This window comes from Cryptomeria japonica, chromosome 10 (assembly GCF_030272615.1).
Source record: "Cryptomeria japonica chromosome 10, Sugi_1.0, whole genome shotgun sequence".
NCBI lineage: Eukaryota > Viridiplantae > Streptophyta > Pinopsida > Cupressales > Cupressaceae > Cryptomeria > Cryptomeria japonica.
The window spans coordinates 69,103,314-69,118,482 of record NC_081414.1 but is presented as its reverse complement, the minus strand read 5'-3'; the positions used below and the strand labels follow the sequence as shown (position 1 = coordinate 69,118,482).

General features: G+C 37.1%; 1 protein-coding gene across 1 annotated transcript in view; it reads right to left on the bottom strand.

Moving 5' to 3' along the window:
- Nucleotides 1–15,169, bottom strand: part of LOC131033292 (polyadenylate-binding protein 2) — a 102,294-nt gene that overhangs the window by 60,638 nt on the left and 26,487 nt on the right. The window contains exons 4-5 of the mRNA XM_057964476.2: nt 3,117–3,220; nt 2,941–3,028 (exon numbers count right to left, since the gene is read on the bottom strand). Coding sequence (XP_057820459.1) covers nt 2,941–3,028; nt 3,117–3,220 — 192 coding nt within the window. The remainder of the gene's footprint in view (nt 1–2,940; nt 3,029–3,116; nt 3,221–15,169) is intronic.

Here is a 15,169-nt window from a genome sequence, read left to right as displayed (position 1 = left end):
GTTTCATGCACCCTTTATTAAATAAACCTTAAAGACACAATTAAATCACATACACAAGTATACATCAACCAGATAATTATAAACGCAAATTATACTTGAAGAAAATAGCACACTTAGATATATAAATATTGTCAAATGTATACAATACTCATGGAATATGAAATCCATGACATCAAATGTTCCAAACAAATATCAAAACAATAACTAGAAGTTTATGGCTCAAAGTAATCTACTTCCCTCCTGCAAAGGCATCTAAGGTAGGTCCCACTAACTAGTGGGGGTTTGGGAGTGGAGGGGCTAATGGATTTGAGGGGTAGCAATGCAAAAAAAAAATTAGAGAAAAACATCAAAAAATGTTTGCTTTTGTCATTTTTTGAGATTTAAAAGAAAAAAAAAATTGAGTCTGGTCAAGTCTAGGCATCAGGACTTGCCAGGTCCGAGCCAAGTCCGCGAGTCCCGAAACTTTCTAGGACTCGAACAAGCCCAAGTCTGGGCCCCTAGGACTCGCCCACGGTCACCTAGCTCGAGACTTGCCGAGTCCTAGCAAGTTCTGCCGAATCTCGAAACTCTGGAATCAAGAAAGTCCAAGAAGATGCTAAAGGATTTCAATAAAAATTTATAGCACTAATTCCTATAAAGCAGATCCTTTTCTACCCTATTTCAATTTTGTGACAAAATATACAAAATCATATCTAAAGCCATGGCCAATAGATTGAAACTGATACTTCCTGAATTGATCTAAGAAAAACAGACCTACTTTGTTCCTCAAAATATCTACAATGGATTGTATTCTTATCTCACATGAAGTCATCTACTCAATCATCTCTTCCAAAGCTATATATATGTAAAGCCTATGAAAACTTTTGATGAAAAATTCAGAAAGCTTCGGTTTTGCTTGCCTTAGAACAACAGAGATATTCAATTGCATATCAAGCCTCAAGTTCCTAGTTTTGGTAAATGGTACTCCAAGGTCTTCAACAAGGGGATCCCCCATCCCCCTTTCTCCTCATTTTAATGGCAGAAGCTCTAGGGAAATAAATTCACAAAGATTGTAGTTGTGAGTATAGTTCGTGGCATGGTATTTGGGTAGCTACTCAACCAAGTAATGTGTGCTGTCAGCAATTCATCTACTATATCATCTTGTGAAGTAGGGTCTATTAAAGGTATATATACAGCCACCTCTGGCCAGCTGATATCAGTTCCCTTCCAAGCAAATATTTGGGGGTTTCCCTCTTTAAAGGAGCAGGCACACCAACTCTCGGGGAAAATCTAATCAACTCACACCACTCAAGACTTCCCTATGGGAAAGGGAAATAGCTCTTGTTTGCAGGTACAATTCTGATGATAAAGGCAGTCCTCTAAGCACTTCCAATTTATTTGATGTCATGAATGAGAATGCCATCCAAAATGTTGGACTCTCCAGAACAAATTCACGTAGGTTTCTTTGGCAAGGTAGATATGAATTATGATAATAAGATAATTCCCCTCATAGCCTGGAACGCATTATGTGACCAAAAATCAGATAGATGTGCTGGATTGCAGCACACTGACATGCAAAACAAAGCTCTAGAACCAAAACTAGTATCAGGAATGTTTGGAAAACGAGATCTCAAGAGGCACAAAACTCTATAAAAAAAAGAAAAAAAATTGATTCCAAAGATCCATCAAGGATTCCATCATTGACACTCCTAATGGTTCTTGCATATGAAATTTCATGTTGCATAGCAGATCTCTTGTGACTAATCATTTAAACTATGAAGTTCAAAACAATCTCAAAGCCAATTTTTGGGAAGATTTGTGGATTAGTCACCCCACTTTAGCAGGTTGCAAAGAACTAAGCAAAACTCAAGAACTTTCTACTTCTTGGTTGAGCATTGTGAGAGATTATGTTTCAGTCATCACAATCAAATGACCTGGAGGATTCTTTTTGGAAGGACTTCTCCTTAAATCTGAATTATCAAAGAGAAAATATTCAATTGGGAAAGAGGATGATACAAGCAAATTGGCTTAGTTTACCAAATTGCCGATGTCCCTCCCTCCAATATAGACTGGCTAATGGCCAAATGTGGGGTGAAGTGTGTCACCAAAAGTTGGAGGATTTGCGTGATCTGCCCTCCACAAAACATCCTCACTGCACATTGGCTAACAAAAATTGGCATTGAAGGTCCTTCACAATGTGTCCTATGTCTGAAGACTGAAGAATCTACAGATCACCTCTCTCTAATGCACAAATTTGCTATTAAATGCTGGACTTGGATGTGTGCTAAATTTGGTTAATCTAGAGATCTTCTGGACAATCTTCTTGCTTTTTTTAAGAACTGGCCCATCCTTCAAAAGAATTCAGTTTTCATCTGTCTATAGACTATCATCCCTTCTTTGACTTATCAGGCTCATTTCTAAGGAGTGCAATAGTAAATCTGGAAGATTTCCTGGATCGATCACTTTCTAACAAAATTGTAATTGTAGAAATCCTCATGACAAGTATGATAAGTAAATTCAATCTCTTTACACCTCGCACAGAAGAAATGACAATTAATGATGACCAGTCATATCAGACAGACAACACAAACAACCAGGCAAAAGATTCAGCAGGTGAAAGGTGGTCATTCCTCATTCTTGAAGTCATTTGAGCAGACAAACACAGAATAATTGAACCAAAATTCCATCTGTACATAGTTTAGCTCCCCTGTAATAGATTGAAGCCTTTTTGTTAAAACTTGTAGCACCCCAAGTCAAGGTTTGATGCAGAAACTTGTAAAAAAAATTTAAGTTCAATATATATGGAAGTGGGCACCAAGTCCACAATTGATGAACCAAAGAAAAAAGGGAAAAAGAAAATTTTCAAAGCAAAAAAGAATCTAAAACAATACAAAAAATTTTAAAACTAAAGAGCAAAGGCAAACTATGAGCATGGATATGAAAGGTAGAACTGCATCTCACCTTCAACTGGCGACTATGCAGTTCAGACTCATTGAGAAGAAGAGCATTCTGAACCGCCTCAAGCTCGACAAACTCAACATAAGCATACCTGTACCATTAATTTATAACTGCTCTGCATATAGCAAAAATTGTGCAAGCAATATAGCTTGTATTACATATGCAACATGATGAAATACCCTTTTGGCTGACCAAACTTGTCTGTCAAAATTGTAACTCGATTCACTGTACCACAAGATTGAAAATGCTGCTGTACTTCCTCTGGAGTGCATGAGTAATCAACCTGAAATTGTTAGGAATCCATTTAATATATTTAAAATTTTCCACCAAATGGTGTGTGAAAATTTGACTAAATAAAGAAACTTAATAATCTCATGATACCAAACTTTTGAAATCACTACACATTTAGCCTCCCAAAAAATTAAAACAGACAAAGATGACAGTACAAACAATATATTTGGAACTTCAGAAGTATTATTAATACTTGAGCTAACTAACTAAATTGAACTTGCTATGATTCTCCAAAGCAGAGAAAATGACACCGACCGTTGAAGAGTTAAATCCAAATAATTTCAAATGATTTTTGAGAAGGTAAATTTTACTTCCACTTTCTTTCAAGCTATTCAATCAAGAGGCAGTTTATGTGCAAACGAGAAGATAAGTCTCAATTGCAAGAGCCAATTTTGAAAATTATTGGACCTGAGAGCACTATTGAAGTCCTGTGGTTAAGGAAGATATCCTAATAACCACAATTTCATAAATGAACATTAGATGCACTATAGGTATAACTTCAGTTTGAATACAACTTATACGAAAAAATAAACCAATTTTCTCAAGGCAACAATTTAGTCAAAAGAAATCCACAAGTATTTAATTGTAAAACCATTACAGTTGAGAATCCAATGCACAGACGATCTAAATCAAGATTCACATGACCATATGAATCAGAAGCAACAAATAAGAAGAGCAGGCTCAATTCTAAATTCATATAGCTGTACTTCCACAACTTAATGTTGGTCACACAAGGTTCAAGAGAAGGTGCCTTAACTGTAACTCATCAATAGCTGCATAGACAAAAGTATTCCAGTAAACATTGCCATTAATGTTGGTCACACAAGGTTCAAGAGAAGGTGCCTTAACTGTAACTCATCAATAGCTGCATAGACAAAAGTATTCCAGTAAACATTGCCATTATCATGGAAAATTTGATTTTCATTAGTTCCAAATTTTCTTAAGTACATAGGATTGTAAAGATCTTAGACTATGTCGTACGTTGTAATTTAGGATAGAAATGTCTGTGGCATTACATTACATCTGGAATACACTTTTGATCCATGAAATACATAGGTTCAACAGCAATCATCCTGGAGACATTTATTCATAATTTCATGCACTTAATATCTCCTGAAAGAACTTTTAAATTTGGCTTTGGTAAAAATCGGCTTTGGTTTACAGCTAAGAGAATTGTATACACAAATAATGGCAGCAAAGATTTCTCACCAGTGCACTTTGAGTCTTCTCAACACCTTCCACTTTGAATAATGAACTTTTTTTAATTTACATACTTCTATCTCCAATCATGAGCTTAACATGCTTCCTAGAAAGACCAGCTTTCTCGAATCTCATGTGATGTCATGCAGAGCCTTCCTGGCATATTCAGCAGAAGCATACAATGCTGTGTGTGGTAATTCAGGTCACTTCTCAGTTCCTTCAGCATTGTGCTTTTCATTGAATTCTACTTTAGAGAATTCACAATATCTATAACCACTTTTTTCAGACTTACACATCTGTTCACATCAACTGCTTCTACCTTCATGCTTTCATACTTACAAGTCTACTATTTCTTTTCATTGTTTTTTTCATTCAATCAAAACTTTCATCATTCATTATTTCTCTTTTCTTGCAATTACTTTTTTTTTGTATTCCCTCTTTTTTTTTCTGTGGGGACATTGTTTCATTTTTTTTTTAACTTTTCTCATTTTTTTCATCTATAAATGCAGTCTCATTCATTCTATTTCCCTCCACATTTCCCTACTTAAACTATTATCTTCTGCTTCGTAGTCAGTAAAGCACTTCATTCCCATCATTGAAGCAAAGATTCCTGCCAAAATTGCCATGCATGTGTCACAAATAGGCTCCTAGAACAAGAAAACCTAGAAAAACAAATAATAAACAATAGGCAGCTTTTTTAAAATGCCATTTCAAAAAAATCAGAACACATTCACACAAATTAGTCAGTTTTAAATTGATATCAATTTTCTTCGTACATTATCCGTTCTACTTCAGAGAAAATAAAGATGAATAAACATAACTCAAAATCTTAGGTAACATAAAACAGCCACTTTATAAATGACAGCAAAAACTCAAGGACTATCAAATTGCCTTGCAACTAAAGGCAAACAGTAAACTACAATGGAATATGGACATTCTGCATATTCACACAAGTATCTGGAGAAGAGAATCAATATTATTTGGAAGGATTACACTGTCGACTATGGAAAGGGGTGGCACTCTTCTCTCAAATCTTCAGTTCCACTCCCAACAAGGTGAAGCATCTTTGTTTTCAGAAGATGCTACACATGCTCATTCACATGCTACGTAAACGTATAAGTTACACACAAATTCAAGGTCTGCTTCCTGCCACTAAATAGCTAAGGTTTATTAACAAAACGGATCTCAAGCAAAAGAATCCATAAATTTTTTACTTTTGACAACTAAAATATTGAACTATAGAAGCTGATATGATGACTATAAATGTTTCAACATAAAAAGATAAGCAAGCAAAGATCACTGCAAAATCATTCAAACATTGACTTTGTATGTCGCAAGATGATTTCCATCCATGATGCACAATAATTTGACCAACAATAGAAAGGCAGTCATATCTGTGTTCTTTCATCCTCCAAAAACAACCAGCAGCAAACAATGGTGATAATCATTTCAAAAGCAGCAACTCCACGTCAGGCAACCATGAGAACCAGTATAACTGTTAATCTAACAAATTGACTTCTAAATTTTCAAGAATTTTCAGCACAATTCATAACATGGGGAGTGGGGATAACATATGCATTCAGAAAACTGTAAACAAGTTGTGAATCAGCAAGATGCACAGGATTTACAAAAAAAAACCTTTAACCACATATTAGAATCTATAATCAAACTCTAATTTGACTTCGGTTCAAGGTAACCCTTTTAAACCTTACTAATGGATTATTTTGACATCTTGACATAAATTGTCTGTCATTAGATGAACAATAGTCCCGTAACAAGGTTTAGAATCCTGGAGAGAAATGCACACATGCCCAGAACTCTTGCAACAATCCCATTTTCTGTCACATTCCCAATTAGAAGCAGAAACCACTCAGCTGACCTATACTTAGAGTGTTCCACTTTATACTTAGCTCTATTAAGTCAATAGAATTAGAAACCAACCAAATGCACCATATTTTGGCATTTCTTCATTTAGGATTCCTTAATATGTGCGATCTCGGATTACATTTTGAAAGCAAAATGTGTTGCAACAAACACTGCATGAGAAAATTCCTGGAGGGAGAATATGAACTCTCTACACATTTCTTAGCATCAATATTTGTAATTTCACATCTGAGGCTTTCTTGTTATGTAGAATCTACTCTCAGCGTACTACACCTTCGGCGGGTTTCACTCTCGGCGGATCTACACCTTCGGCAGGATAAGTATTTCTTGAGCCTTGTGTAATTTGCCACCCATCGAATTATGCAACAGAGTTACACGCGATATACTCTCCGGATATATATATTTATATTAGTTTAGTGCACAGAATGAAAGCTCTGGGAACATGCATTTTATCTAGAACTCGATGACACATGTGTCTTCAAATGAAGGCATTACAGATTCGGACCACGAGCAGAATAGGGTGAGGAGGTACTCCCACCGAAACTGCAAATACTGAATAGGGAGGATCTTGCACCTCTGAAACTGCAACAGAACGGAACTCCAACTGGAATTCGCAAATACAAAGAAAACATCAAATTCACCATACCAACAACTATGCCAAACTTGGCCTTATAAAGAGCTCCAAGAAGTTTCCCGAAGGGTTACAAGCAGGCCGACAATAGTTTATTATTTTATTAATTTGGGCCCCTTTATTTAATAATTAAATTAATTAATTAAATAAGTCCTTATGATATTATTTAAAATTTCCGACCACTTAATTAATTAACTTAATTAAGTCATTTTATTAAAATTGGGGACATTACAGTCCTCCCAGCCCAAAGATTGCTTGCCCTCAAGCAATCCGTAATTATCTGCAATTTGACAAGCTCCGAGATCCCAGACCATGCGCGGATGCTAGTAGCCGTATCCGCTGAAAGCTTGACGCCGCACCATGACTGTGAGCACCACCTGCAAATCCCCAATCAGCTTGCGCTGCTCCACTCTGATATAAACATTGCCCTTCTCGAAGTTGAGGAATAACTCATCAAAATCCAACTTGCTTTCTTCATATAGATGCCACTCACAAGGAGAGATGACAATCATGCACGCCTCATGCCCAACCAAAGGGTGAACTTCGTATTCAACCAACTGTAGAGATTGCTACTGTAAGGGATCATTGCTAGAGTTCGCATCTCCATGAAGTTGATCAACCACTGTTGGCTTGACAAAATTCATAAAAACATTTTCATCCTTGTAGTTGTCATTAAAGTTTAAGTGTTCTCCACTTGAAGGGACAATTGTTGTCTCTGGCTTGTCCATATCCTCCTCTCGCTAGGGTGAACATGTGAACTTGTCATCATCTTTCTTTGATTCTGATTGAGTTCCTAATTCAAGATCCAACTCCTCTTTTCTTTTCCTCACATAGAGCCTATCAAAGGATTTGGTAGCCTTGATCTCCTCAGGTTCACTTGAGTATTCACCAAAGATTATGATAACCTCCTCATGCACAGGTATACTTTTTCCTATCAGAACTAGATATTCTTGAAATGTCAGAAAATTCTTCCTCTTTTGATATTTGTTATACCACTTGGTGATTTTATTGGCAGCAATTTCATTATCCCTTTCTTCCATTTTTGTAGTCATCCCAAGCATTCCGCAGGCTGGAAGGGTTTTGGCTTTGATACCACTGTAATGTACCCAACCGCACGGTACCCAAATTTCACCTTCGACAGGTTTTCGCTCTCAGCGTACTGGATTACACTCTCGGCGTATTACACCTTCGACGGGTTTCACTCTCAACGTATTACACCTTCGGCGGGTTTCACTCTCGACGGAACTACACCTTTGGCAAGTTTTCACTGTCGGCAGGATTACACTCTCGACATACTGGATTACACTCTTGGCGTGCTACACCTTCGGGGGGTTTCACTCTCGACGGAACTACACCTTTAGCAGGTTTTCACTGTCGACAAGATTACACTCTTGGCGTACTGGATTACACTCTCGGCGTACTACACCTTCGGCAGGTTTTCACTGCCGACAGGATTACACTCTTGGCGTACCGGATTACACTCTCGGCGTACTACACCTTCGTCGGGTTTCACTCTCGACGGATCTACACCTTCGGCAGGATAAGTATTTCTTGAGCCTTGTGTAATTTGCCAACCATCGAATGTTACTACTCAAATTATGCAATAGAGTTAAACGCATTATACTCTTTGGATATATATATTTATATTAGTTTAGTGCACAGAATGAAAGCTCTGGGAACATGTATTTTATCTAGAACTCGATGACACGTGTCTTCAAATGAAGGCATTACAGATTCGGACCACGAGCAGAATAGGGTGAGGAGGTACTCCCACCGAAACTGCAAATACAGAATAGGGAGGATCTTGCACCTCTGAAACTGCAACAAAACGGAACTCCAACTGGAATTCGCAAATACAAAGAAAACACCAAATTCACCATATAAAGAGATTTGAGAAGTTTCCCGAAGGGTTACAAGCAGGCCGGCAATAGTTTATTATTTTATTAATTTGGGCCCCTTTATTTAATAATTAAATTAATTAATTAAATGAGTCCTTATGATAATATTTAAAATTTAGGACCACTTAATTAATTAACTTATTAAATCACTTTATTAAAATTGGGGACATTACAAAAATAAATAAAAAAGGAATAAATGTGCAAGTTGTCTTGACTTTAACTGGTATCTAATGACAGAATGAGAATCAACTTTGTAGACATCTTTTAAGGTGTTCGTGTGTTTTTTATGATACCTCAAACATAGAATAAAATACTATATTTTATCCTCTCTTGAACAAAGAAACCTCATATGCTAAAAAATACGATCAAATGAAACAACTCCAAGGTTTACAATGCGAACAATAGACTTTATGCATTGGATAGACTCAGTATATGGTGTGATAATGTTGGTAATCACAAAGGGAGTTATGATTATGAACACGACTAGAATGCAGAATAAATGAAACAACTCCAAGGTTTACAATGCGAACAATAGACTTTATGCTTTGGATAGACTCAGTATATGGTGTGATAATGTTGGTAATCACAAAGGGAGTTATGCTTATGAACACGACTAGAATGCAGAATTTATACTAACTCACTTGAAAAATAAAAGACAAAAGGGAAAGGATTTAGAAATCTAATCTAATCCTAGGAATGTAAGAGATGATTGTTGACTCGATGTAACCAAACCAAGCTTTGCTTCACCATGAGGAAACAACTACACAAAGATGGTGCAATCTCCAAAGGATAAGCAAATGATTTTCATATCACTTATGCACACCAACGTTATGCCAATGAGCATATAGCAATCGAAGTTAAGCTTGTAAATAAGTTCAGTATAACCACACTCTACAACTTGCAATCAACAAATTCCAAGTGATATGAACATTAGGCTTCACCATTCATCAACAATAAAATCTTCAATTCAACTAATCAACATCTAAACTATGAGAAGTAAAAACTATCCAACATGTTGAAATAGCACACAAGATCCACCATATCTTCAATGAAAATAGTATGTTTATTACAATAAGCCTTGGCAACAATCTCCTTTTCTCCTACTCTATTGCTACTGCTAACTGCTACTATCCATTAACCTTTACAAATGAGAGGACCGAGCCTTATATAAAGGTCTCTTTACAAATCAAAGGCTCAGATTGATTCAAGATCCAGAGCCGAGATTACATGACAAAACCCTAATTAGGGTTAGTTACAACTAACTTCATTCGATCAATAAATAATTACAATGTTTAGGACACATGTCCTTTTTTGAATGCGGACCAATGAAAAAAATGAGGTTAGGTATGTGGAACAATCTTCGATGCAATGCCATGTGTCACTTAATCCATCGCTAGATGAATCAAGCTCAACAAACTTAGACATGCTAATGTGGAGTAACTTGACTTGTTGATGATGAATGGGATGCCACCTCAACTTGCTCCTCATGGAGATCATCACAAAGAAGTGTTTGTCATTGAGCAATATCTCTTGATACTCAATATTTCCTAGCCCAATGTGATGATGGTGAGGCATATTCCCAAATTGTATCATCTTTGTGATCAAGCATCTAACTTTGCTTAACTCTTCTGAAACTATCTCTCCTTGATCATGTTTGCATCTTCATCTTCTGACTTGGGAATCTTCCTTGTGATGAATTTCCACCTTCATGATGTTTGATGTAGACTATGTGATGCATATGCTTGATCACCTTGTACACTATCTCTTTGACTGGGATTACTTCCTTGCCTTGATGTGGGGGTACTCTTACGTGTAACTGATGTCTTCCCATGTGGCCTATCTTGATGTAGAGTCCTTCACAGTGAAGCAACCCCAAATGATCTCTCCTTGTTGAACTGATTGTAATCTTGGATTTCCGTAGGAAATTCAAGATAATTGCAAAGTTTCCTCATCCTCATTGCTATGCCTTGAATATCTAGACTTTGTGAAGTCCTAAACCCTTGAGGTGGTGATAATCCTCTTGAATACTTGAATACTTAATGTTGTTTGTCTATATTGCATTGGTCATCTCTTCCTTGCAATGTAAGTGTCAATGCTTATCTTCCATGCCTTTGTAGACTTGATGTTGATTTACCCTTACTTTGCTGAAGTGTTTCTTATCTTGATGTTGTAGAGCCTTTCGTTGTGTAATGTACTCTTCTCCTATGCATAGTTGAGATAGTCTTCCTTTGATCTCATGTATCTTATTGCTGGCCCTAGACCTGAAAAACAAAGAAAGAACACTCATACATCATGAATTAAGTGAAAGTAAGACAAACACCTAACAAATCAGACCCTAAAACCCCATTTCAACCTGCATAAAATCAAGAAGTATGAATCTAAAAATACATTCTGCTAATGAGGGTTGCATGAAGACTGTTGATGATCTCCCTTTAAACTCACAGGTCTGCCCTTATACATGCGCTCAGGTCAGATTTTGTCTTCTCTCCCAGGTTGGATTTCTTTCTTTGACTTGCCTTGTCACAAATTTCACTTTGATACTTACCCTATTTCTGCTGGCACTCGCATCTGGATCTGCACCCCTTTTAATTTGCTTGGAATTACAATTTGGTGTTTGAAATGAATGATTTTAAGTTACCTTTATATGCTTCCACACCTTTGAACTCGCCCTTCCTCCATTCTAGCCGACTTGCATTATTAATGATTGATAAACACATTAATTCAATGCCTTATTAGGTCGGCAGGCCTTAACACTTATTCATTTTACCCTTCAAACTTTGTATTTTCCTTTCCAACAAGGCCGACCTAGGGCCTGTTTACCCCTGACCGGGTTTTGGGGGTCAACATGCACAAGGGAAAGCGCATTTAGAGTGCCCTTGTGCACAATTCTGAGTGGGTTTAGGGCCTTCCCATGCACAAAAAATGGAGCACATTTCATGCAGAAGCTTGTGCAAATAAGATGTCGGCATCATTTACTTTGACCTTCTCTTAACCCCAATCAGGTCAGCTACGCAAAAAGCCAATAAGGAGACACATATAAATAAAAGCCAAAGCAGTCCATCTCCAACACAATCCAAATATCTCATTCAGATTTAATTATCTCTGCTCTGCCATTCAGCATTCAGGCATATTCGGGTCTGATTTTCCTGACTTTAGGTCTGCCTTAGGTCTAATTTCTGAGTTTCTAGGTCTGATCTTAATGTGCAGTCTCATTTCCCATGTGTTTGAAGTCTGATTTAATTGCTTTTAGGTCTGATTTTAGACCTGACTTTGATGTTTTAGGGTCTGATTTTAAGCTTTAAGGCCTGATTAAATGATCCAGGTCTGATTTCATCTATTTGGTCTGATTTTCACTGCTTCTCAAGGGCGCATATTAGTCCTAGGCCTGCACAGCGGATTTGAAGGTCTATTGTGCACAAAACATGGGCAGAATTTTGGGGCAGGTCTGCACAAATAAGTGTATGGAGCGCATTTGAAGGGTAGTATTGCACTGGCAGGATTCAAGGGTAGGCATGCATAGGGCAGAGCGGGTTTGAACCCTTGGTTTGCACAAGATGGTAAGGGAGAGCATTTGGAGGGTACTCTTGCAAAGCGGGTTTAAGACATGTATCTGCACAAGAGGCAAGCACATTTGAGTAGCTGATGTGCACAAAATGATGAGTGGGATTCAAGTCCTTGACCTACACAAAAGCTGACAGAGCACAATTGATGGGTGTGGTTGCACAAAAGTGTTCAGCAGGATATAGGTGAAGCTTTGCTCTAATTCGTACATTCTCAAGGGGGGTTAAATCCTTAATAAATTTTAATCTGATTTTCTTCCCTTGGGCACAAATGAAGCATTCACTTGCACAAACAGCCCTTGGTGTACTTGAGATGTGTGATTGCACAAAAATACATCATCTTCTCTCATGAACGCATAAGAAATGATTGTTTTCATAACATAAGGTGGGTTTAAAGGGGTGTTGTGCACAAATTCTTGATCTCACCTTGGCCGACCTTTTGCTTCCCATCAACATGATATGAATGGGCCTAACACATTCTTATACACAATTTACCCGAGTGCACCTAAGAGGGTACCATGCACAAAGTTTGTACATGAGCGCATATAGGGGGTGTATCTGCCCAAGTTAGTACATAACTAAAAGGGGTTACTCCAGACTTAGACAAATTTTCATATTTTTCCCCTCTAGATTTTGTATCAGGCAAGCTTATAGCTCGTGACCCTAGGAATTGTGCTTGCAGTTCCTGACAGAACTACAAGCAAACTTACCACTCCTGACGACGTCCTGCACTCTAACAATATGACAACTTTGACATCCTTTTGCAATCAGGACAACTTTGACAACTTGACAACATTGACGACATGGCAACCTTAGCAACATTGACAATATTGCAACTTAACAACATTTGTATCTTTCACATCCCTCAACTTGACACTCACAAACATACCTCCTCTCACAAGTAAAGGCTAAAGACAAAGAAACTACTGCCAAGCTAGGACAACTAAACCAAAAACACCTAAGCTAGGAAGCGAAAAAAGTGGGGGGTCCCCATTTGCAATGGGGCGTGTATGTCTGCAACATAACAGAAAGAACATAGGGTGTTTCAATTTTAAGAATCCCTACATTTTCAGTTTTGAGGATTCTTTACCAGAATGGGGTTATGGATAAATGTTGTCCTTCGCACAGGTGCTCAAGGGACAACACACTCAAGCAGATTTAAATGTGTCATAAAAGGAAAGAAAATAAAGAATAATGAAGAGTGCAAATTGAAATAATGAAGAGTGTTTAACTTAAGAGAATACAAGAGCAATAAGACACTATGCTAGAACTGTAATTGTGTAATATCCTGGATGGAATATTTTGTATTATTTGATTTACAAATAATGATCAGCACAGAATCACTGATTATACAGTTCTATGGGGTTGAATGTATGTCATTTGAGTTGCTAGATTCTGAAATAAATCTGCCACAAAGTCACCAAATATCTCTTGGAATAGTTTGAGACAATTGTTAGGTCCGCCATGAAACCTTTGATCATATAATATCCTGGAGGGAATATTTTGTATTAATTGTCTTACATATAATGAACAGCACAAAGTCACTGATTATAGAGTTCTATTGGGGTTGAACGTATGTCTTTTGAGTTGCTAGATTGTGAAATAAATCTGTCGAAAGTCATTGCAAATCTCTTTATAATATCGAAATAACCCCTCTCGATGAGCAATAAAATACTCGACATAACGCCGACCAAGGGAAAGGATACCATTCGACCAAGCATTGATTTATTGTAAGGGAATAAATAAATAGGTTTAGTTTATTCAGGACGAACCAATAAACAAACAAATTAAAGATCCTTTGTGTGGGTAGAAGAAAGAGCATGCCTATTGAAGGGAACGGGTCCCTATGAAGAGACACCCCTCTTATGGTTCATTCCATGGAAATAAAGGCAGGGACATGAGAAATGCACAAGAGGATATGGAAAAATTTATTTATTATTGATTGCTAAGTTGGAAAGCTTAGACGAGCAGCAAGTCAACTAGATATGGAGGCATGACTAACAAATAGATATCACCACGGACAGCTTCATAGTACAGTCTGCATGTTAATAAGGCTAACAATCAGGAAGGGCGAAAATATCAGGTGCATGATTATAAGAATAAACAATCAGGAAGGGCGTCATACATAAGACAATCTATTCTGTCAGACGTATAGCAGATCCCTAACTTTGTATACGAATTATATCTGCAGATTGGTATCTTAGACACAACGGAATTAAGGAGTAAGTTTAACGTATCTGTAGAAAACTGATTGCAATCATATCAGACCTCCTTACTTGACAAGGTATCATAAAATTATATCAGAAATTATATCAGATTTACCCTTCTTGGGGCCAGACATAAAGAGTTATATCAGACTACGTTCTATCGAGAGCAAATACCAGAAGGATACACCAGACTCATTATCTTGATGAAGTATATCCATAGCTGGCATCATTACTGCAGAAACATCAACTTGATAGAAATCAGATATTCCTCTATTAATATTAAGTTTGCTGATTAGACCATTCTTAGTCACTTTATACCAGAGCACTTCATTAATTTAATTTCAGATTGGAGTTATACAAATAATTCTTAGTCTCTCCAAAGCATGGTATAAGTTGTCAATTACCTTATATGAAAACAACAGTGAACTCTTGCTTGTGAAAATCATACCAAACCTTTGATGCTACAACTGCATTGGGGTCATTTAAAAAATCCACTTGGCAAACTAACCCAATGGAACCTACAAGGGTTATTATAGTATAATCAAGACCTAGATTTAATTC